The sequence below is a fragment of the Phyllostomus hastatus genome, unplaced genomic scaffold (genome assembly GCF_019186645.2).
Source record: "Phyllostomus hastatus isolate PE091 unplaced genomic scaffold, TTU_PhHast_1.1 phas_contig_80, whole genome shotgun sequence".
In the NCBI taxonomy this organism is placed as follows: Eukaryota; Metazoa; Chordata; class Mammalia; order Chiroptera; family Phyllostomidae; genus Phyllostomus; species Phyllostomus hastatus.
The window spans coordinates 53,244,911-53,269,721 of NW_025333960.1; the positions used below are offsets into that span (position 1 = coordinate 53,244,911).

Here is a 24,811-nt window from a genome sequence, read left to right on the forward strand (position 1 = left end):
GGGGAGAGGCAGTTCTCAGAGAGACGTCCAGGGAGTGTTCGACAGGTCCTGCTGCGAGGGGTTTGTAAGTGACCAGTAAAGTGGGAAGCTAACGTCCCCTGCAGTTACACAGTGACACTTACAGCGTCAGATCGAACCCCCATCCCCCCCCCACCCCCGTGGGCAGCAGAGCACTCGCTCACCTCTGAACAACAGGGTCAGCAGCGAAGGCCTCTGTGCGAGGGCGTCCCGGGCCACCGGGTCCACGCAGAGAAGCTTCCTCAGGAGCGCGAGGCTGGGGGGGACCAGACATTCTACCACCTGGGGGGACGGGGGCGCACAGTCATTCCGAGCTCATCAGCTCTGAGGTGAGACCAGACACACTTCACTATTATCCTGTTAACCTTCTCATTATCCTATTATATTCCTATTATCTTATTCTAAGGTTTACGCTTTATCCAAAGTAGGTGACACAAAAATGCAAATAAATACTAAGAATCGATTTCCACTAAAATTAAGCTTTGTGTAGACTTTTGTGTATGCACCAGGTAGAAATTTCAAGACTAGCTTTTCTTTAGAGAGGCGCCGATCAGAAACGAGCAAACAGACAAGGCAGTGGGTGTCAGGGACTAGACGCCAAGGGCTGAGGCGAATCCAGCTGAATTCACCCCCAGGTCTGATGAATGGAAACACTGACCCGTAAAAATGTATCCAGACACCCACTATTAGTCTTACCTCGCCATCCTGACCCACACACTCATTTAAATACTCAATGATCTTGTCAATTAGGCGTAGCTTTTCCACCACAGCATGCATTTTAATATCTGTAGACAAAAAAAAAAGTTACTTCAAGTTAAAGAACATTTTCTGTAGTTTTACTAATGCAGAACAGAAGAACAGATACCCACGTAACTCTCAAACTATTAAAAACAGTCACACCTGGTGCTAAAATTAAAGGACAAAACCCCAAACTTGTTTTTATTGTGCAGTCCCGGCTGCCCCACCTTCTTCCCCAGGCCTTCCCCAACCCGCCCCCCACTCCCCGCCAGTCCGCCCCACCGCCCACGCCCCTGCGTCCTCTACTCCCGTTCCTTCGCTTGCCCCTCCCCCTTAAGCTGTCACTTCATACACCCCTGAACAGTCTGAACACTTCCAGGCAACACGCAGGTCCTACTCTTAAACTGTAAGAACCAAAAGAGTTAAAAAAGATGAACAGAATGAGTCCAGACTCAAAAGTACTCGAATTTTAGTCCCACAAATTAATCCTTTTATTTGTACGTGACGTATTATTGTATTTATATTGTTTCATTGACAATGCTTCTCTTTTCTAAATCCACTACCTGAAAATGTTCAGGATTCTCCACAAGGTCATGGATAAATATGGTTTGCGACATGGTCCTTTTTCTACAAGGAAGATCTCTACCCACAAGGTGTGAACAGCAGACATAAAGGGGAAGGGGCTGGAACATACTGGGTACATGTTAAAGTGTGTGTGTGTGTGTGTGTGTGTCCACTGCTCTGGACCCGGTATTTCCGCCCCGCCCCCCAAAGTCCTAGTGGAAACCACATCTCCAAGTGCCACGGTGCCAGGAGGCGGGGCCTCTGCGCGGACGCCAGGTCAGGAAGGTGGGATGGGGACCCTTGGGAAAGGGGCCCAGGGAGCCCCCCGCCCTCCTCCGGGTGAGGCCCTCCGCAGCCCCCAGACTGCTGGCCCGGGGTCTCGGATGTCCAGCCCCCGGCACCGGGAGAAACGGAGATCTCGTGTCTAAGCCCCCACTGTGGTGCCTGGTACGGCAGCCCAAACAGACTAAGGCATGCACACACGCGTGCACACGCGAGCACACACACACGCGCGCACACGATGTCACCAGCTCCAGAACACCGGGCGCTTACAAGTCACTTACGAGTATGTAACGATTTGATAACGAGCTGTGCTCATTTGTTCTGCTCATTCGCAGCGAAGACGCACAGTGGGGAGCAGACAGACGCACACGTCCGTGCCGGACCAGGGGCCGTCACCGCAACTGTCTTTCCCGACACTTTCTAGGAGCGCGGTCTCCACTGCCCCAGCACAGTGCGCACCACGACTGCACGCTGTGTTTCTGAAATGCTGGTGACGCCGAAAGAGCACCTTCTCATAAACAGTTCCTACAGCTTTCTTGTCAAGGCTCACCACATTTTGGGAGCCCTATTTCCTGGAGCCTGCGTCATTACCATTCAGCCCCAGACGGGCTGCATACATGTCTTTAAGTCGCTCTCTCTTCCCAGCGTCTGCTAATGCCAGGACAGAAACACTCACCAGGCCCCAGCTCCAAGTCAGAAAAACCTTCCCATGTAATGCAGCGTTATTCTCTCCCTCAGGTACTAAAGACAAGCTATGTATCTCAAATACAGGAAAAAAAAAAAAACTAACGCGAAGAATGGAATAACAACGTTACAAAGTTAACAGTATATTTCACTAGTTTTTTAAAAAGTAAGCCCTTGGAGAAAACACAGTCACGGCACGTTACTATGATCTCTCCTACCCACGAACAGCACCGTGCGGCTGACTCTCTAAGCAGGGCGGAACAAACTGAAAACCTCGTCTGCCGGGTGAGCTGGGAGAGGAACACGCAATGCTGTTCGAATGGCAGCCGTCTCCACGAAGGAGGAGAGTCTTGTCCAGGACACGCTACAGGTAAAACAGTGAGGACGCAGACCAGGAGTCAACACGCTTCCTTTGTGAAGAACCAGACGGTGACAGGTTAACCGTCGCTGGCCACACAGGGTGTCTGTCCCATATTCTTTATGTTCATCTTTTTTAACAATTCTTTAAAAACCTGAAAACCATCCCTAACTCACGGGCTGCAGGAAAAAAGACAGCCCCGGCCCGAGGCCGCCGCGCGCCACCCCGGCGCAGCAACCACCCACACTACCTTGCAGAATCACGGCCAGCTGCTCCGCGGCGGACTTTCTCAGCACAAGGTCAATGTCGTCTGAGACATAGATCTCATACACCTTTTCCACAGTCTCCAACTGCAAACCAAAAGAAAAATTCATCTACTTCCAATTCTCCAATAAAATTTGATAGTTCACATTGTAAGAATAAAGCTCAAAAAGCCAACTTAAGGAAATGACATAACTGCATCCATGTAAATTTGCAAAAATAGATCCATCCAAAGGTCGCGGCAAACGGCCCGGCAGGGGTAGCAGGACGCCCAGACCAGCACCCGGCTCTGACTCGGACTCTGACTCGGGAGCCGCCTGGGGGGTTCCCGGCCTACCCTGTCCTCCCTCCCGCAGAGCGGGAGGCACACAGCCCCCCGACTGTACCCATGCTGGGCTGTACCCATGCCAGGGCCGGCTGCGAGGTGGCAGCACGGAGCCGGAGAGGGGAGAAGAGAAGAGCGAAGCGGACACCCCTCCTCCCTCCCGCCCGCTGTCACCTGCTGGCTTTCACACGGACTCACGGGACGGTCCCGGAACAGCCACCCCCCACCTCCCTGCCCACCGCACGCAGGGCACAGCAGGGACGACCAAGGCTTAGGACGCAGGGCGTCCCCAACAGGACCCTGTGCGGGGCCCTGGAAGGTTCTTCCATCCTCCTGCCCCGGCTGCCCGGCGGCCCCTAACACCGAGCCTGGGGGAACACTGGACGCGGGTCCCCGTTTAGAAAACCCACTGCGTCACCCGCGTGCTGCCCCAGGGCCGCCGCGGGCTCAGGCGCTGCTCCGTGCCCAGACGAGGAGCCACCTATGCCCCCGTGCTACTCTTTTCCTCTTACCACGAAGAGGCTAAAAATGTCTATTACAGGAACTTTTTCTTCTTTGCTATTCTAGGCAGTTTCCACCGTAAGGACGAGGGTTCTGAACAGCTTCACGTTACTGATCTTCCCACCACAGCCTCAGCCTGGCGCCGCGCCCAAGACGCCGTTCAGATGAAGGGCGTGTCCAGGGTCTGCATCACGCGGAGGAGGACGAGGTGCCTGGCCCGTCGCGGGCACTCAAGGAATCTGTCCACTCGGTGAACGAACGTACCCCCGGGCCAGAAAACGCCAGGACACGACCTCAAGGCGGCCGTGTGGAGCCGCACTGGAAGCCGCCACTGCTCCCCTCCCCTCCCCACCCCCCCGCGCCGACCACCCGCCGAAGAAGGCAGCGTCAGGCGTGTGGGGCGCCCAACAAGGGGCGGCGCCCTCACAGAGACAGACCCCGGTCACCGTGTCACCTTAATCATCAGCTCTCTCCGGTCGTCCAGCTTGAGGTCAATGGGCGTCTTCGCGACAAACAAGTTGGAAGCTCTGGAGAGCACTCGGGCGTCTATGGCAGGGCGCTTGCGGGCGGCCCCCTCCTCCCCGGCGAGGTGGCCCGCCAGGAGCTTCAGGGCCAGCGAGCGGACCCTGGGGGACAGAGCGTGCAGGTCAGCACCTGGGGCACCGGTGTCGCCAAAGCAGAGGGGGCTGCAGTCACAACCAGGACCGCACGTCACCACGAGCCTCCGCCGCGCTCACACGGGCATCCCTGGTAACACTTCACTCCTTCCACCAGGACGCCCACTGTGTGACGACAGCCCTCCTCTCTGCTGTGTGTGTGTGTGTGTGTGTAAGTAAACATCGGGGAAAAAGAAGAACCAGTAACTCATTACAAACGCAGAAACAGACTCACTGAGCCTGTCAACCCCCTTGTCGGCGTCACTGTGAATAGGGGGTGGTCACAGTCAGTCACCTCCAGTGAGGCGACCTGCAGATCAATCCTATGACTCCCGCCACCGAGCCTAGTGCTCTGTCTCAGCCCTACGGATGGCCGCAGAGCCCTAAACGGGGTCTAAACACTAGGCCCAAGCTGATGTTTGTCTGACGGAGTAATCACACTAATGACTGACAGCCAGTATGTGTAAAAATCGGATAGACTCCCCTCGGATGCGGACACAGGAAAACTGTGGACTCCCACCGAAATCCTGCCTTACCCGGAGTGCATCAGGGACGAGGTCGGAAGAGAGGCGCAGACTCCCGGAAAAACCACTTTCCGCATGCCGTTAGCAGCAGGGAAAACCAGAGAAACCGCCCCGTGGACGAAGGGCCCGGAGCTGGGAGGCGGTGAGGCAACAAACTACCTGCCACTCCTGGGACAGGGTCCTGAGCCACATGGAACTGGGCACATTTTAAGTGACGGTGCAAGTTCCAGGTCTCAGGGACCACTGACGAGACGACGATTGAAACCTGCACGCTCCCACCGCCACGGCCGGCCACCCTGCCGTGTCCCGTCGCCCTGAGGCCCCCTGTCCTGACACTGGCCTCGCTCGTCCCAGTGAATCCAGTGCAGCTGCTAGGGCCTCTCTGCTCAACCCCACGCCCCGGTCAGGGAGGGCCTGCCCGTGCTGTGCGCGGCTGGGCCCCCGGCTGTCCTCGGTTCCTGGGCGCACAGCTGACACTCCGTGCGTGCTTCCCCGTGTACGCAGGAATCTCCCGTGCCAGCACTGATAAATGTCATCTTCGGAGCAGTCACGTTTACTCCAGATGGCAGGAGAAGTCAGGCGGACGTTCTCCGTGTCCCACCTGCCGTCCCCTCCAGAGCACTACGAACAGCCGACTGTCCACACGGCTTCTCCTGGCTCCCTCTGCTCCCGCCCAGCACGGCCGACAGAAGTCCGGGGCTGCCAGCTCGGGCACAGTCGGCGCCCCAGGGAGGAGGCGAGAGAGGGGTGTGCGGCACACCGAGTTGTGCGTCTCCTCCGGTGCACACACTCAGCACCTCTCTGGGGTTAGCCTGGGGCCCAGAGGCCAGCTGTTCATTCCTCTGCACCGTCTCTTTCAGCAAATGCAGTGTGCACACATTCATGTTATGTCCCAGGCACGCTAAGAAGTGCTGAGGATGAGCACTTCTAGATGAGCCCACAGGCAGGGTTTCTGCCCCGTGGAGTTTAGGGTCTAGTGGAATGAATCGACTAATTTAAAAATATATATGTAATCCAAACCGTGCTAAGTTCTATGTAATACGGTCTTACCCAAAGAGAGGCCTGGCCTCACCTGCTAAGAACGTCTTTGTCTACCTGGGGACCCGGGCCCCACGGGCGATCAGAAAGGAAACTTCTACTCTGCTCAGCGGCCAGTTCCGGGGCGGGCGTGGGCCATACCAGCGCGTGCTGAACATGCGGAAGCCGATCCTGCAGAGCAGACACCGACCGACCGCCACCCGCCCCGCGCCGCCTCTAAGGCGACGCTACACAGAGATTTCTACGATCGATCTTTCTGATCCCCCCCACCCAGTTTCTTAGTATTTTATTTCCGCCTACGGATTTTTCAGCCTGATCATCTGCTCACGAACAAGCTGCTGCCTCATCAGGACGTGTGGTTCGGGGAGCTGAGAACTGCCCACCATCCAAGAGCATGCTGGTCCCCCTGCCTTCCAGCTGACTCCTCTCCCCACCCCCGCTTCCCCATCTGACCCTGGGCTGCCTATTCTCCGTGGGACAGAATCCACCCAGCTGCCTGCACAGCGACAGAGAGCATGGCCGCTGCACGGACGGGGAGGGAGGGACAACAAGGTACTTGTCCCTCGTCAGTTAAAATGACACTGACACTGACGATGCAGGACAGGCCACTTTCTCAGATTCCCAGAGGACAAGACGAGCAAGACTAAACCGCCTGCGCCCTCTGGTACGCGCGGCCACGGGGCCACCACGCTTCTGTGAAACACTTTATTTTCGGGAAGAGCGTTCAGGAAAGGGCCACTCCCGGGGAACAGCTTCTAAGGAGAGGAGGCGGAGGAGGTGCTCTGTAACTTCTGCGGCCCGCTGATCTCCGCGGCAGCACCAACGGCAGCGAGCCCGGCGGCAAGGCCGGCGCAGGCCCCACCACTGCCCTGGGAATGGATGGATGCTTCCAGAAAGCACCCGAAACACCGGATCTGCGTAGAGAGCTTCACCCGTCAGCTTCCTCTGTTTATTAAAAAGAACCTCCTTCCTTCACCGCCCCCAGCCCTGGTCTGCCACAGTCTGACGTGACCACCGCGCCAGCCAGCCTCGCTTACACCGTGCCCGCAGCCTCGTCCACGCGCCCGCCCGCCACCCGCCCGCTCACCGCTGCCCACCCGCACTCACGACGGCTTCTTCACGAGCAGCAGGCGCAGCACGGACTTCAGCCGGGCGGCCGGGGGCAGGGCCCCCGCGGCCCCCTCGGCGCTCGCCTCACTGAGCAGCAGAATGCAGTTGCCCAGGGGGTCCTCCGTGTCAGCGTAGCCCTAGCAGACGCCAGGAGAGAAGAGAGCACTGTTGGCGCGTCTGCACGGTGTCAGCTGGACAACGCGAACGGCACTGGCCTGGCGGGCAACTCTCCATTTCTTTCAACTCGGCTGAAAAGTCACTCTCCAACATGACCTGCACAACGTGAAAGGCCTGCCCAAGACTGGGCTTCGAAAGGGCTGCCGAAGCCCTCCGGGAGAATATGCCGACCCCTGGACGCCGGCTCACCGTTCCCACTCCCGGGGTTCCCTGGTGGCGGAGGCACCCCCGGGTCCTCGGGCCTGTGCCCGCGGGACAGAGGCGGGGCGTGGCAGACGCCTGCGTGGTGAGCCTCCAGCCCAAGGCCCTGGCTCCTGCCCCACAGGCTGAGCCTGGGGTGGTGCCCACCGCCCCTCCCGTCCCCGGGGCAGGAACCACAGTCCCCTTGCTCCTTCTACGCCCACGAGGACTGCTGAATTCAGGGGAAAACTCTAGCCACATACATGCACAGAACTGATGCGTGGACCAAGGTGTTACGTCACGTCTGCTTACCAGCCTGAGCTTTGCCTAAAAGCCTCCACGTAAGGCCGAGTTCTGTCCTTCACATCACGGCTGAAGGCCGGCGCCCCACACTGAACCCCCCCACCCTGACGCAGAAGGGGACACCAATCAGCTGTCCTGGCTCCTCCGCCAGAAACGCGACAGCCACCGCTCGCTGCTCTCTCGCCCACGGCGCCTCCACGGCGTCTCTCCCCCCCTTACGACATGACAGCCCCACACATCCCGCTGGCCAGAGAGCAGTGGGCTCACCAGCGGGACGGACACCATACCTGCAGCACCGGGACGACGGGGCACAGGGACTGCACGAACCTGTCCCAGGTCGGCGCCGTCATCGTCAGCCGCCCCTGCAGCAGGTACAGCAGGATGGCCTTGGCAGCGGCGTTCACCTGCCCGACACGCAGACAAGACACCCGGCAGGGTGAGGCGGCCGCCGGGTCGCCGACACACCCGGGACGTCAGACAAAACCCGGACAGGTGCTGTGATTGACAGCTCGTCCTCCCGAGGCTCCCACTGCTGGAGCACCACCTCACGCTCCTTTTATTTTTTTTACCTTTAGGGTACATTCTTCCATTGAATAAAAACATCCCGTAAAGAAATAACCTACTGCCCTGGCTGGTGTGGCTCAATGGATTGAGCACTGGCCTGTGAACCAAAGGGTCGCTGGTTCGAATCCCAGTCAGGGTGCATGCCTGGGTTGCAGGCCTAGTCGCCCATAGAGGGTGTGTGAGAGGCAACCACACAATGATGTTTCTCTCCTTCTCTTTCTCCTTCCCTCCCCCTCTGTCTAAAAATAAATAAATAAAATCTTAAAAAAAAATAACCTGCTAACACTGCATAGTTCTCTACATCTTGGATAAAAAAACACAAGCAAACAGCTTCATATGAATTCTTTGAGAGAGTATGTCATATATTTTGATTCTCGCATCTTCTTTAACATTCCCATTTATTTAAATAACCTGACTGAGCCCATACATCAAAGACAAGTTTCTTTCCTGTCCCTCATAATGCTGTCCAGTCACATGAGGATGTTACCTTGGTTTAGCTGAGTGTCTGAGGAATTACAGTGTTCTGCACTTCCTGTTAATGTGCCATACCTCATTTTTAGGCTCTTGCATGCCAAATGCAGAGATTTCATACAGCACTTTCGGGTGGAGTAGAAAATGAATCCCATTACAGAGTGAAGACACAGGTTTACTGACATTATGGATACCTAAACATTCCTGGAAAGCAAAACAAAGAAGTTTTTAAGTACTAGTGACACTGATGTTTCAAAAGGACTCCCCTTTCTCCTGTTTAAAATTCAATTCCAATTTTAGTGTTCACTTCACTGAAACTTTTCTTTTGCCCCAAGAGGATGCAGGGTCCTCCCGCCCAACAGCTTCTGAGTCTGCACGAGACCCGGACTGTGTGCCTTCCGGCCAGCAGCGCGGCCTGAAAGCCAACCAAGCTGCTGAGACAGCCGAGTCCCTTAAGTTGCTCATAATGACAGACATATAGGAAATAGGAAACACCATGAGCTATGTCCCCAAAAGAACTAAAGCAGGTACTCACACAGATATTTGTATACCTACGTTCACAGAAGCATTGGTTACAATAGTGAAGAGATGAAAATAACCCAAATGTCCACCAGCAGATGGATGGATAAACAAAACGCGGCATACACAGACGAGAGAATGCTATTCAGCCGTAAAAAAGAATGCAGTTCTGATCGATGTTATGACATGGACGAGCCTTGAGGATATCACGTTGGAGGAAGAAAGCGTGCCCACAGCAGTCGGATTCAGGACGGGAAGTGGAGTGGGGGTTGTCCGGACACGAGGGGGCGCTGAGGAGTCACTGTGTGACCGGCTTACCCAGTTTCCCCTCGGGAAAAGCAGGACGTGCTGAAGGCGAGCAATGCTCACGGCTGCACAGCAACGTGCATGTACTCCATGCCCCTCAACTGCACACAGTTTAATCATTTTAACAATGATTAAAATGCTAGGTTTCGTGTTATGTATGTTCTACCACTATTTCTAACAAGCAGATTAGACATAGCTAAAGAAAGAACCAGTGTGCTGAACAGCAGCACTGGGGAATTCCGTCCAAACAGAACAAAAAGAGATGTGGAAGATATTTTTAAAAGGCTTAAAAGGTGCACAGGGTAAACTAGGAAGGTCTAACAGGGCCCTCATGAGCGCACCGCCCGGAGGGGGCAGCAGGTGCAGAGACACGATGACGACGGAGAAGGACCCAGAAATGAGGGCGGACACGAGTCTTCAGGTGAAAGAGCGCTACATGAACAGGGTAAGTGTTTTAAAACACATACACATACAAAGACATACTGTACCGAGGCAAGGAAAAGATCTTAAAAGCAACTGGAAAAAAAATACCGAGCAATTGTAACTTGACTGACAGCAGACTTCTCAGCAATGACACGGAGGACGAAGCAGTTCCGCACCGCGCGCAGGGAAGGCAGCAGCCGACCGGCGACTCCACACGCGGCCACGCTGCCCCTCAGGAGCGAGACTGACAAACCAGCATCCAGAGCAAGGGAGAGCCAAGAGGCTTCCAAACGCATGCACCGCTCGTCACAGACTGCTATTGAAAAGCTTATTCACACAGAAAGTGGACTGGACTTAAACATTAATTTAAAAATGAAAGAGAAGATAGTCAAACTAAAGAGCAGTGAAGGTGAAGGAACCAGGCAGACCTCAAGTCCTACGACTGCATGAAAAGAACAGGCAGCCGAAACATGTTCGGTACAAAACAATAGTATGTATAGTTTATAAAGATACGCATCTATAGTAAAAATACATAAAACAATGGATGGGAAGGACAAACACCAACTTTGTAAGAGCGGTTATCTCGGTGGAAGAAACGGTAAGAAGAAGAAAAGAGGCTTCAGTTGGACTGTAATATTTTTATCTTAAAAGTAAAAATGGTAAAATGTAAACATTTGTTAAGTGTAGATAGTACTTACCAGAGTGTTCAATGCAAGAGGACACTTTCAAGAGTACAGAGGAACATATGCTTTTCAACATTGTCCTACGTACAATGTTCTTTCCAAAATTGAAAAAGGTAATGTTCTATGCACTATTCTATGTTGAAATATTTGATGATTTAAAAACATAGAAAACAAATGTTTCAAAAGAAAAATATGACTAAGAAAAAAAAGACCTGAAACTATGTAATTGAAGCCATAATAACCTAAACCTTTCCCTGAGCACAGAGATCATTTTAAATACCTGGCACTTTTCCTTACAATTTCCCATCACTAAACAACACAACATGAATGCAGTTCTCATCAAAACCTCTCATCAAGCAATTCAACTGCTGGCCTTACAAAGTCAAGGGAACTGAACAGCACAGATGTCTCAGAGTTGACCAAAAACTGCACCTATTTTTACGGCAATCGTTCTTGTATCTCATGTAAAAGGTCGAGTAATCTGATGTGAGAGTGACAGGAAGAAAACCCACAGTTACTTCGCCCCCAGAGATCAGAAACCAGAAGCCCACCTTGACCACCTCCAGACAGCAGCGGTAGGTCTCGGCCTTCACAGCGGGCAGCGGGTGGGACAGCATCCGCAGGAACACCTTCTGACTGTCCCCCTGCAGCAGCGGGGGTGCCTGGGCCGACTTCCAGCTGCAGAAAGATGAGACAGCCAGGACATTGGTAAGGCGAGGAAACGACCAAGCCGGCGCTGGAAAGCACAGTGGGAGGAGTTTCTCCTATTCCAGTTCCTCTGACTGGGATCGTATCTGAGTAACCCAGTATCAGTATTTACCCAAACATGCACTTGTTTCAAGGCAAAGAATATTCTCTTCAGAGTATAAAAACCACCCAAAACGTATTTAAAAACCTGTACTTGGGATGTCTGTTAGTACAACCATTATGGAAAACGTATGGAGGTTGCTAAAAAAATTCAAAAGACAACTACCACATGGCCTAGCAATCCCACTCCTGGGATCAATATCCAAAGAGAAGTACATCGGTATATTAAAGAGACATCTGTACTCCCGTGTTGATTCCAGCATTATCCACGAGTCAGTACATGGAAATAACCCCAGCGTCCACCCATCAGTGAATGAGTCAAGAAAATATGTAATATTTTACATATAAATAATAAATATAAATATTTATATTTATATAAATAAATACTTATATTTATATAAGATAAATATAAATAATACAATAAAACATTGCCCAGCCTTTTTAAAAAAGACGAAAATCCTTCCGCTTGCCACATCGCTAAACCCAAAGGGCACGATGCCAGCTGAAATCAGCCACACACAGAGAAGTAAATGCCGTGCGACCTCACGGCCCAGCCCACTGGGGCGGAGTGTGGCGGTCATTTCTGGTGGGGGGGCGTAAGGGGGCGTGGCCAAAGGGCGGGGCGTTCCAGCTGCTCGGCAGGAGCACGTTCTAGGACGCGATGCTCTGCATGGTCACTGCCGTCACGGGTCCCACACTGGACATTTGGAATTTGTCAAGAGAGCGGATCTTAAATGGCACACACACGCAAAATGGTCATTACGTGAGGAGGAAAATAAACAAATGTTAAAACCCTATATTGAACTGATATTTACCACCATGCAATTTGCTCTTTCCAAAAGCAATGAAAATACTGAGTTCCCATAGGAATCTGCTCCAATGATTCCCCCAAAAATTAGCCAATGCATGATGTTTTCCAAAAATCCATATAAGGAAAAGGTAGGAAGTAATGAAACTTACATTAAAAAAAACAATTTAAGTTATTGATTAAAATTTTAAAGATAAATAAGTAAACTAATATGCTTGAATCCCTGGTTTGAATGGATACCAAACCAAATGTATAAAAATCCAAGGATAATTCACTTTGATTGTAGCTGGAGATTTTTAAAGTTTACTCTTGAATAAGTCAACTGTCCTAATGCAGCTATGCATACACAGTGAAAAGGCCAGACCCACATAAAAGCAATTTAAACTAAAAAATAGTGATGATAACAAGATTTAGGACCAAATTCATTTTCATTGTGCTTAATTTCCCTCTCTCTCTCTCTCTCTCACACACACACACCATGTCCTATAATATAATCACATTAAGAAAGAAAATATTACATCTTGGAACACAGGCAGACGATTTCCTTTATTAGGGGAAAATACTGATGATAGGAAAAGCTACGCAAGGCTTGGTCTGCCAGCTCCACTAATTCCGGAAGATTCTTCTCTCCCTAAAAAAAAAAAAAATCAGAATAGAGCAGTAAATGTCAAGTTCATGTGTAACAAAATAACAAAATTCTCCATAGTTAACTAAGCCACTTTAAGACATTAGATTATTCAGAGGCCCTGAGATTGCTCACCTTTGCTTATGCCCGTTTTCTCAACAAGCACCTAAAACTGTCAGCCCCGGAAGAAAGATGGGGGGGAAACCCCTGGCTAAGTGCCACACCCCTGGGCAGGCCTGAACAGTCCCTCGATGACCTCTGCCAGCGGTCCCACCTCCCTACTAGCCGGAGCGCAAGGCGGGGCTCCGGTTCTTGTGGCCCGCTCCCCATCCTAGCTCCCCCTTCTGACGTCCTGCCCAATACATGCATGCTTGGCTGACAGTGCAGAAAGCTACGGAAATAATTCAGCTTAAAGACAACTCAAAATCCTACCCTTGAGGAAACAAGGAGCCAATGGCATCAAGACATGGCAAAAAGAAAAGAGGGGAAAAAAGCAAGAGTGGATAAAGGAAAATCAGAAATAATGCACTTCAGGCAGGCTCCAATGTAAGGACCAAAAAAAAAAGAATTTTGCCCCCAATATTTTCAAGATCTTCAGGACCCAACTTGGTATTTCCAGACAATAAACAATTATCGCAGTCAATGCTACTTTAGACTCATTAACCCTTCACTGATACGCACTGAAGAATTCCCTAACAGGAATCAGGAAAAACACGCAGCTGTTGCTCTATCACTACACCCAAAGGCACCCTGCACCTTACGACCTAGTTCACGACTTCATTTGACAGCACCACCGGGCTCCTCGCGTGAGTCCATGAGGGTCTATCAGCATTAGAGAGGAATCGTGTCCACAGGAAGCACGAAAACAGCCCTCACAGTCCTGTGTGCGGCGGTGCTACTCTTCACACACAGCACGCCACTTCCAAGAGGGGAACGCACGGTTAAGTGTTAAGACGCTGAGAATAATTAATGATTGCTGATTTCTTAAAACCTCTAGTTTCGTGAACGTACATCAGCCATTAACCTAAAGTCTTCATTTTTTGTTTTTACAAGTCAGAGCCTTACTTCAATCTGACAATCAGCCCACTCACTAGTTATGTATCCTGTGTCTAACAATTCAACTGTTCCATGTCCGTTGATTCGAAAGTACAGGTTACACTTTCCAAATATTTTATCACCGGAGTTTAACAGAGGTGATAGTGAAACTTCTTACCTCCTTCCCCACGTCAGACAGGAAGGTACAGGCACACTCAATGGAATAAACGGCCTCCGCAGTTCGCTTGTAAACGCTGTAGTTTTCAGAACTCAGCTGTTCCAAGTAGGCCACCGCGGCTTCGTGAATGTTTGGGTACTCCAAAGAGATAGGCATGTCCAAAGAAACTAGAAACAGTGCTGCTGACATAGACTCTGGCAAAAAGTGGCTTGCCTTCATAGACAGGAAAAAAAATAATTTAAAAAAAGCATTTTTTAGATAAACATGGTAAACTATAACCTTAATGTAGTTCAACTTTCTTTCTTAGCAATTCTCTATCACAAAGTCCATACTTCCCTGAAGAGAACTCTATTCCCCAAAACATCCATCTGTAAGCCTTCACTGAATACAATTTTTCTCAGCCCACAACATCTGGAGCCCAGGTTCTGACTCTTGCCCAGTCCCTCCCCACGCCGACACCAGAGTGACCCCCCGGGGCCCTGCCTCCGTTTAAGGCTCTGCTGCGGACCGTGTGCGCCAGGTGCCTCATACACGTGCACACTGGTCACCAAACGGATGCGATGGTGGCTTGGGGGTGAGGGCACCCCGCCGCAGCTGAGCACACAGGAGACTGGTCCTTGAGTGGCATAGAAACAACAGGTTCACATGCGATATTGTTCTGTACTTTCAATCAACTGGGTTAAACTAAAACAACTGTTTTCTTTAAAAATAGTTCTAGCTTCATGATAGGATTCTATGCATCGACTGAGAAAAGAAAAAGGATTAAAAAGTCAACACTCAGAGAAAATCACCTGGCAGACAGCGCTATTTTGGCTGAAATGCTGTCTTTATTAAAGAAGGCTGGTCGTGATTTATTTCACAGGTAACCTATCTTAAAGGTGATCGCTAACCGCCTAAAAGTCTAAGATTAAGAGCTGAATCTGCTAACCAACGCTTTTAAATCGAAGTTGCCAAGGGAGTATCAGAACTAGGGGACTCAAACCCTTAGGTGACTACGCACACTGCACTTGGGGAAGCGCTGCTCCACCAGATGACTCCACCAGATGGCGCAGGTTTGCGGGCCTCTCCAGGACGCCACAGCCTTGGGGTCTAAGCCCCTCCTGACCTCCCCCGGCCTGGTGAGCGGGTCCCAGGGGCTCCTGGGAGGCTGTGCCCGCCTCCAGCACAGGGCCAGTGGTTGTACCCCTTACTTCCCAGATGGTTCCCCCAAATGAAGTTACCTTTGTTTGTCTTACCAATCTCAATTTACCAAGCAGAACATTTTTACAATATGCCAATGCAGCATTTTAACCTGTGCATGGGTTAAAATTGTTGATTCTCGAAAATCACTTAAAATCAACTATTTTAAAAAAGGCTTTCAAGGCCACTTTGTCAAAACCTTCAAAGCTGAGAAATCTCTACACAGACTCATATTACCACTTTCCAACCTCCAAATCAGGATCGGATAAGTACAAACTCAAGTATTTGAAAGCACTTTCCAGGGGGAAGGTTCGGAGCCCAGACTGCGGCACTTGCGCCGGCGGTGGGCTGGCGGCCGGCAGAGGGCAGCAGAGCCTCGCGCTCACACACGGACTGAGGGAGGCATCCCACAGCCGCCGGGCGGTGCTGTCCTTCTGGTCCCACCTGACAGTTCTCGGTTACTCAATCGAAGCAGTTACAACCATCCATACATTAACGCTGCACCTGCATTCTCTTCCACGACCTTATTTATAACTGTTCTCATGGACTCCCAAGTCACATATGCAAAAGAGCTTCCAAAAATTACAGGCACTGACTTGCCTTCAGAAACAAAAACAAATACATAAAAAATAACTCCCTTCAAAAAACTGGAAAACTGGTTTTACATTTTTCTAACACTACATTAAGTCAAAATAAACCAAATTATTGATTTCTATGTTAACTGTTTCCTGCCCACATGAGCCCATAGAAGAAAAAATCTACAATCAAAAAAGCAGTAAGCTATACGCTACAATTGATTTTCCATCAACTGTACAAGTGTTTTCCACCAATACTTCAACTGATGTATAGACTGATCATTTATAACATTTAATAACAAATTATTGTAGCACTACTAATTTTTCAGTTATGTTATAATGTAAAGTGAGATATATATTTTAAACAATTATGAGAATGCTTCAATGTATAATGCTTATGCCTTGAAAAATTATTACACCTTAAAATCAAAAAAATAAGTCACAGATATGACTAACGAATAGAAGTTAAAAATGAAAATGAACAGAAACGGTGTTACTCTCCCCAAAGCAAAACACTGTATTTATAATGTAATGTTTTATCCTTGTTTTGCCAGGCGACCTGGCAGTGTTGCACGTGTAACCCACTTAAAACGGGAGTTCAGACGATACGCTCCGCGGAATCCTGGGGAACGAAGGGGCGCGCGGCCGCAGGCGGGGCAGCACAGGCGCGGAGAGCCACTCCGCGGTCGCGCTAGCTTCCGGGCGCCTTCACGGAGGCCGCGGCACCCGCCTTTCTGCGGAACGTGCACACTGAGCACTCGGGCACGAGCCATCTGAGACATTTTTACCACGGACATTCAAGTGCAAAAACATAACCTCCATTTAGAAAAAGTGAAAAAGCAATTTTAACGAATATTTACGCCTGTGAAAATCACCTTTACCATAAAATCATACAGTGGAATGATATACAATAAAAACTAACGTGCAACTGCTACAGGCAGTAACAGTGAAGAATCCTGGAAAAACAAAAAAAAACAAAAAAAACAAAAAAAAAAACCCTTGAGCACAAACTTAATATGATGTGTGGAAACAGACTGGCCGGGGGTGACCGAGCCAGAGCGGCGCAGTCCCGCGTGGGAAGGACTGCGAGACCGCGCACGGGGCGGGGCCTTGGACCCCCTAGCCGTGTTCCCCGTCCTGTGCTAGGTTGGTTTCGCTTCTGAAACCCGATACACTCACTTACTAAAAATACACCGAACTGTGTCTCTGTCTTAACATATGTTACACTGTATTTTTTGCAAGACCTTAAAAAAGCTTTACAGAATTAATGTGTTTTTTCCAATCAAACCGGTCAAAAATGCTAGCCATTTGTCCGTTCGCACGTTCCAGTGTCACCTTCGTACACGGCGAACGATCAGCGGGCACTTACAACACGTGTGTGCGACACTCCGCGCACTAGGGCGGGCCACGCTCCCTGCCTCACCTTCTCCACCGGGAGCAGCGTCTGCAGCAGCCGCGCCGCCAGCAGCGCCAGGCTCACGAACGCCATCCGGTGCAGCCGGCGCGCCGCCTCCGCCCGCTCCAGGCCCGCGCTGCTGTGATGGTGGCACAGGGCTTCTCCCAGGGACCCCAGCACCGCAAGCAATCTCTCCTTCTGCAAACGTGGAAACACAAAACAGGGAAACAACCAATCTGTCATAACGAACACGTGAAAAACGCTATCATTAAGTAACAAAAACCCTGGCTGGCGTAGCTCAGTGGATTGAGCGCCGGCTGCCAACCAAAGCACTGCAGGTTCGATTCCCCGTCAGGGCACATGCCTGGATTGCAGGCCAGTTCCCCAGCAACCGCACATTGATGTTTCTCTCTCTCTCTCTCTCTCTTTCTCCCTCCCTTCCCTCTCTAAAAATAAATAAATAAAATCTTTAAAAAAAATCTTAAAAAAAAGAAACAGCTTCAGAGTACCCTGCCTTTAAATAAATAAATAACAAAAACCAAAGTGCAATTATTCCGATCAATAGCTGCTGAGGTGACGAAAGAAGGATGAGCACACCTAAATTTTTAAAAACTAACCATCTTTAAGCATTTGATCTGATGACTTCTAACTAATAATGAATAAAAATAAACATTAGAGGAGAGCTGAGTGACCCACAAATGTCGCCTACTTTCCTGTGCTTAACTGTCTCCACTTTGAACACCCTCGGGTAAATCTCTCTGCAAGTATTTATTAGACTCACTGTATGCTAAAACGCACTGGCTGGTGTAATGGAAAAACGCGTTAGTACAAGAGACATGATCTTCACCCTCAAAGTGAACCCAAAAGTACTACAGAAACGAAACAAGGGAAGTCAAATAATTAAAAACAATTAAATATAAAATCGTATGAGCGCTCTTCAGGTAATGAGGTCGTTTCGAGGGGAAGTGTTCTGCCATCACCAATTTCGAGATAACTCATTACTTAAACAGATATTGTATCTTTTAAACTGGAAGGCACACATAAAGTACAAAGAGAAAGCTAAAATGCAGCAAACTTGCCAATCATGGGGACACATGACAGACCAATCACATCCTGGACCTGGGGACATGCCCCCACCGGCGGGTGGGCAAGGGACGCAGACTTGAGCTGTGGCTTCTGACTCTCACCCTTCCGGTGGGAATGTCCGGAAATAACACAGCACGGAGCCTGCAGACTAAGGACCACACTCCCCTGCGTGTAGTAAGTTGCTTTATTCACGGGCGAACCCATGGGGAACAAAACTAAAAGGTATGATGAGCACCGTAAGGACCAGAGCCACAGGAGCTGCCACTTCACACCCATCAGGACAGCTACTGTCAGAAATAGTGGAAAATAATTTTCTGCACAAAAAGTTAAAAATTCAGCACTGTAGTGAAAAATGAACAATATGTGAACTATGAATAAACAATTCGGGGCAAAAAAAACAGGTCAAGGGGGTCGTTTTCTGCTGATAAAAAGCATCATTACAAGTAAAGACCCAACAGGAGAGAGCCTCTGCGGTCTGACTCATGGGGTCACGCAAAACCTGCTACCGAAACGAAAATGGATTTCATAAAGTTTTAACTCAGTCCGCTTGAACCTAGTTAATAAAATAAATAGATATAAACTTGAGCATTTCAAAGACTACAACTCCTCCAGTTTCCAAGGACACTGACAAAGGACGAACCATCTACTTAATCACGTAGAGGACTTCAACACATGTGTAAGGCTACATTCTCCTGATCCCGAGGAATAAAGCTAAAAGTAAAACTTTAAACTGAAAGGAAAGCAACGCTGACTAGATTAAAACAAAACAAAAAAAATGACAGCCGCTCGAGTAATAGCTGCCAGTCTAGAGAAAACGACTGAGAAACTCAGTGACGGTCTCGTCAAGCAATTCGCTCACTCAGAACAACTCCATTAGAGTGGTACTTTTCCATTCCACCAACACACCTGTTACTCAGCATGAACTCTGACCATTTGCATTCTTTAAATCAATAAACACGTTTAAGACCTCGGTATTTTCAGGCCTTTACTAGAAGTTTATTTGCTTGTAAAATTGTTTCAAATAATCCTGCTTATGCTCATGATGAATTACGTGTGAATCAGTCTTGCGATTTTCACTATTTCCATCATTTCATCCATGTCAAGTAAAAGTGGTTTTTAAAAAAAAAAAAAGTTTTAAAAAAAGGAATGAAAAATAGTAACTGGTCCGCCGTTTTAATTTAAAGGCTAAAAAAATTTTTAAACACCTACGAAGTAGTTGAGGGTGGGGAGAATTGGCAGTTTTCAGAGGACCTTCACAGCTTTTACAAAAGAAGGCACAGAATTAAAATATCAGATTAGCAAAATATTCTAAATATTCCCACTCAGACAGAATTTATAGTGCAAACACGGCTTCTCCAATATGCACACGAGGAAACAGACTGTGGAGTCTGCAGAGCATCTGAACCAGCGACTGGCACCAGATGCCCCGCGTGCTGCCAGCCGCACCCACCCCCCCTCCCACACGGCCGCCGATCCCCACAGCAGGTGCAGCCTTCCAGGCACTCCCCACGGAGGGCCGGCTCACCTGCCCGCCCGCAGGACGGAGGGCCGCGCCACCCAGCACCAGGTCGCAGAAAGCACAGCCTCACCGGACGCCAGCCTCTCCCGCCAGCTCGCGCTGAGGCCCTACTTGTGCATGCCCCCCACTAGCCCCGCCCATTACCCCCAAACAGCGGTATCTGTGCGGCCTAGTCCCTCCCCCCACTGCCGGGTGACAAAGCCTGGCTTCGTCTGCCCAGCGGAGTCCTAAGTGTAACCCAAGACACAGCTCAGTCCTGATGTACAAGAGGCCCGTCCTCAGACCCCAGGCTGAGCGTTTTCCAAGCATCCCTGGCATTCGCCATGATCAAACACGTAGAACTGACCTTGAAAAGAAACCGCCTCCACCTCCCCATCTGTAATGAGCCACCCGCCTCACAGGGCCGTGATGGCTGAATGGTCTCATAAACACCGTGTGTGCAAACAGCATCTACCCCATCATATTAAACCTCTCTCTATTTAGCGATTATTCCTCTAGGTCCCCCCCCCCCCCCGTTTTACGAGTGTCACAATAAAAGTGCCTGTGTCCCCCGAGAGTGAACACTGCCGCTCCTTCACATGCAGAGCCCAGCACATGTGACAGGCGATCGACACCGCCTGGGGAGCCGAGAGAACAGTCTCCGGAGGCGGCCGCAGCAGGGAAGGCCAATGCCAGCCGGAGACCCCGCCCTGGGCACAAGCCGCTGCCACCCCTGCCGGCCCCACCTGAACGCCCACCAGCACGTCTTCCCACCCACCTGGAGCCTAAGTGACTGGCTCGTGGCAGGTAAGACGGGCAATGAGAGGCAATGGGTCACGGAGAAGGAGGAAAGACTGCTCTCTGTGGCATCACAAGGACAGGAGTGACAGGGAGGAGGTAAAAATGGATGGGTCCCGGCCGGGCCCGGGAGTCGGGGTCCGGGAGTCGGGGTCCGTGGCTCCAGGGGAAGACCCTCGTCCCCGAGCCTAACTTACCCCGGGCACAAGGAAGCAGACTTGGTTTCAGGGGGAAAAAGGGGGGACGACACTCTTCAGGTCAACCTAACCTTCACAAGTGCTAATCAATAAACCTTTTCATTAACAAAATATAATAATTTCAGTATAAATGTTTTTTCTTTATTTATGTCAAGTGAAATAAAAAATATGCAATTGGGGACATTTTTTTTGACTGCACTTCCACAAACTGAGCTATGGAGTTCCAGACGTGACCACTGTTGGCACTACTTGGAAAGATCTAGAAATCCGCACATCCTCAGGTATTCGATGTGTGAATTGGTAACAGCGCATTTATTATTTTGCTCCCTTAATGACAGAACAAAATTATTACTTCTATCTTTCTTTTTAAACTTGGCAAAAGTAAAGACAATAAGAAATTCTACTTAATTGTTTCTTTTTATTAATATATAGCCAAAATACTGAGATTTTTCCTCAGGCATTTATAAGTAAAAGTAAATCAAATATAACTTCAAACAGTACTGTTTTATTTAACATTTCTAACATACCAATTGGCACTTATACAACAGACTTAACCTTTAAAATAAAAATAATTCACTGAATCACAAAAGATTAGCAGCCAAAAATTAAAAGTGAATGACTAACTTTTACAGATAAATGTTCTGGCCAAGAAAATTTAAGTTAATTTAAGAAGCAACTGATGAAACAGTCTTCACACATCCAAGGAAAAAACTCATTTGTTGAAAACCTTCAGTATGTGAAAATCTTCTGAAAGCACCATAAAACAGCAGGGTAACCTTAAGGACTAAAGCAAAACTCAGAGTAAGAACTGTCTTCCCTATCTCACAGATAAAGAAACTGAAGGACTTGAACAATGTCTTGTATCAACTGAAAATATTTCATTGGTTTCTCTTTTCAAGAAATTTTGTTCTTAGGAAAAAAGTCTACGTTTTTTACCCATGGGTATTGGTATTAAGTAAACATCAGCATTTTGTTTATTTTTCATGCTCTAACCTCTAATCACAAGGATCTCAGACAGCATATAACAAAGTTTAATAACAAATAGACCCAGGTCAAAACAATATAAAGAAAAAACACTTTAATAACTATGAGAGTCAAATATGTTTTTATGACTAATGAATTTTGCTTCCACCTCTCTGACAATGCAAGAAAAAAAGACTAAGTTACTAATTTACATTAAAAAAGAACACCAGTATTTCAAAAAAAAAATCAAGGTCAATGAATAATTTCAAAATAAAAGATATAAAGTGACAAATAATCTATATATATTGAAATGTAAAAGAGAATATGATTTATAACTACATGGAGGCATACTCTAGTAGTTCACAGATGTCTTAAATATTATTTACAATATACCATTCCCAGGAATCTTGTACATGTGTTGATTACTTATGCAAATATTAATCAAACATTTCTTTCAGAAAAAATAAAACATAATGTCATATTTTCCAAAAAATATTTTCCCTACTGAAATGCAAAGAGTAAGGCATCCATCAATAACATGACCTAATGAATGCAACAATATGGGTATATCTCAAAGTAAACAAACTGAAGAAAAAAATGAGACAAAAAAAGCATACGAGTTCATTCATATCAAATTCTAAAAAATGCAAGCTAATCTATATCATAGGCGTATCTGTACGTTGAGAATTCTACCACTGAACCGCCAATGTATTGTGTATCTGTACATTGAAATGTACCAGCAAAGAAACATGTGCAGCCTATTATATGTCAATTATATTCCAATAAATCTGTTAAAACCCACGTAAACATATTCACACATATACATAAAAAATAGATAAGAAATGTGCAAAATCTACATGAGGAAAATACTCCTAAAAGACAAAAATGTACACTTCAAGAAATGGAAAGATACAGCACATTTTCCCAAGGTGTAAAGAAAATCTTTCTAAACTTTGATTCAAAATACAGAACCAAGTTTTGTTTTGTTTTTAAAAAAGGGAAGAAACTGATGAATACAGTTACACAAAAATAAATAAATATCATTAGGAGAGTTAAAAAAGAAAAACAAATAGAGGAAAAATTACAACTTGTTTCAGAAAGCCAATGTCCTTAATATATAAAGAGCTCTTAGAATCAATAAAAGAACAAAAGTCTAATCAATGACCCAAGACAAAAATGGATAAAGGTTTAGACAAGTTTTAGGAAAAGAAATGACAATGGCTCTTAAAATTACAGAAAAATGTTCAACTCTACTCAGAGAAAATTGTAAATTAACACTATCTTGATACACCGTATTTCATTTATCAGAATGGCAAAAATCTGAGGTTTGGCTATAAATCCTACTGCTGAGCCTATAGGTGAAACCACATTCTAACCAACTGCCAGTAGATAGCTAAACAGTATAGCTGTCTAGGATAATGGGACAGTATCTACAACTAAGAATATTCACATTTTAATACAGCAATCCCACTTGACAAAAGTCTCCTCTAGAGACACACCTGTGCAAGTAGGAAATGACATGTGCACGGCGCTCCCTTCATGACTGACAGCGGCAACAATGCCCATCACCAGGAGACTGAGTGATGAGCCAGAACCAACGAAGCCCCCGCATCTTAAAAAACAGATAAAGGGCTCCACGTACAACAGGGCATAATCTCCACACCTCTTCATTCCATGCATGCAGGATGCAGTTTTAATTGCGAAAGCTGTGTAAAATCGTATAGAATCCATTACCTTTTATTTAAGATGTGGGAGAGGGAATAAAACTCTACACACTTATTTGCTTACATTTGCAAAAGCTACAATAAAAATGGAAAAAATAAATCAAGAGAACAACATGGCAGAGAGACATCTCTGAGTTAATTTTATGAAGAGAAAACTATGCCCCAAAGTGAAAACAAACGAAAACAAACCTGACTGTGTATTGTACTGCTAACAGAGAAGAGAACTCTTTGAAGAGACTTTCAGGCACAGTATTTGACTCTACATGCTCAGTGAGAATTGGTCTGAGTAAAAAAGAACTGCAGGGAAGTCCTGAACTTTATTCGCTACGAACCACAGTGGTACCGATACTGCTGTTCTGAAATTAGTGTATGCTGAAGGCAGAGCTGAAAAGCAATCACGTTGATACTGTTAGTAACTAAGACTTCCTGTGAGTGACAAGTACAAGCAAAAACATGTAAGTTTAAAATCACAGAAACAGAAATCTGAACTTAGGATTTTTAAAAAATATATTATTTCCTAGTTCTGCTACTAAAAGGGAAGAGCGGTACCCCTGCACTAAAGGCAGCCCCAAGGCCTGTTTCCGCCTTGACACTCACGCACGCACTCCTCCGTGAGGGGTGACCAGAGTCCCTGGAGAAGTGGCCTGTATGCAAGGATGCGCGAAGCAGGCTGGGACACACTGTGTCTGAGAGAGAGAAGGCTCTCGAAGACTAGTGGAACAACCACACCAGCTTAAAAGGACCGAAACAAAGTAAGACGCAATGCTACTACTCGGAGCCCAAGAAAGTCATTGGTTCTCACCATATCCATAGCAAAAAGGCTGCTGTCATCCCAGATGTCTGTTGAAATCGCTTCACCAACAAGTACCAAATCCTCTGCGAGCAACTCCAGAACTCTTATTATCATCTGTCCATTACCTGCAAGAGAGACCAGGAGAGAAATAAGAAAAACAGTTAACTTTCAAACAGACAACTGAATGCCATATTGCTCAATCCTCTAGTTAGTCACGCCCACAAATTCCTATTTCTCTTTTGATACTGCTTTCAGAATTGTTGAAAGAGATACATAGGGAAGCCACAATCTACCCCTACCATTAAAGACTTCTGATCATAATGCTGTTTTCCTACAACAAACTGAATGTGCTCACCAGTGGGAAAGACAATTTAAGTACTGTGAGACAGGTTAAAATAATTTTTCAAATTCAGAGACCACCCACGCTGCACGTAGTATATGACAAAGCACCAGGCTGGTTTAGA

The 24,811-nt window shown here is 48.0% G+C and overlaps 1 protein-coding gene across 3 annotated transcripts in view; it reads right to left on the reverse strand.

Annotated features, from left to right (window-relative positions):
- Positions 1-24,811, reverse strand: part of RTTN (rotatin) — a 91,483-nt gene that overhangs the window by 54,458 nt on the left and 12,214 nt on the right. For all 3 annotated transcript variants that reach the window (XM_045850265.1, XM_045850266.1, XM_045850264.1), the window contains exons 10-21: positions 24,357-24,472; positions 17,316-17,486; positions 14,139-14,351; positions 12,819-12,931; positions 11,237-11,363; positions 8,833-8,958; positions 8,007-8,123; positions 7,057-7,196; positions 4,186-4,357; positions 2,895-2,994; positions 715-803; positions 183-300 (exon numbers count right to left, since the gene is read on the reverse strand). In XM_045850265.1, coding sequence (XP_045706221.1) covers positions 183-300; positions 715-803; positions 2,895-2,994; positions 4,186-4,357; positions 7,057-7,196; positions 8,007-8,123; positions 8,833-8,958; positions 11,237-11,363; positions 12,819-12,931; positions 14,139-14,351; positions 17,316-17,486; positions 24,357-24,472 — 1,602 coding nt within the window. The remainder of the gene's footprint in view (positions 1-182; positions 301-714; positions 804-2,894; positions 2,995-4,185; positions 4,358-7,056; positions 7,197-8,006; positions 8,124-8,832; positions 8,959-11,236; positions 11,364-12,818; positions 12,932-14,138; positions 14,352-17,315; positions 17,487-24,356; positions 24,473-24,811) is intronic.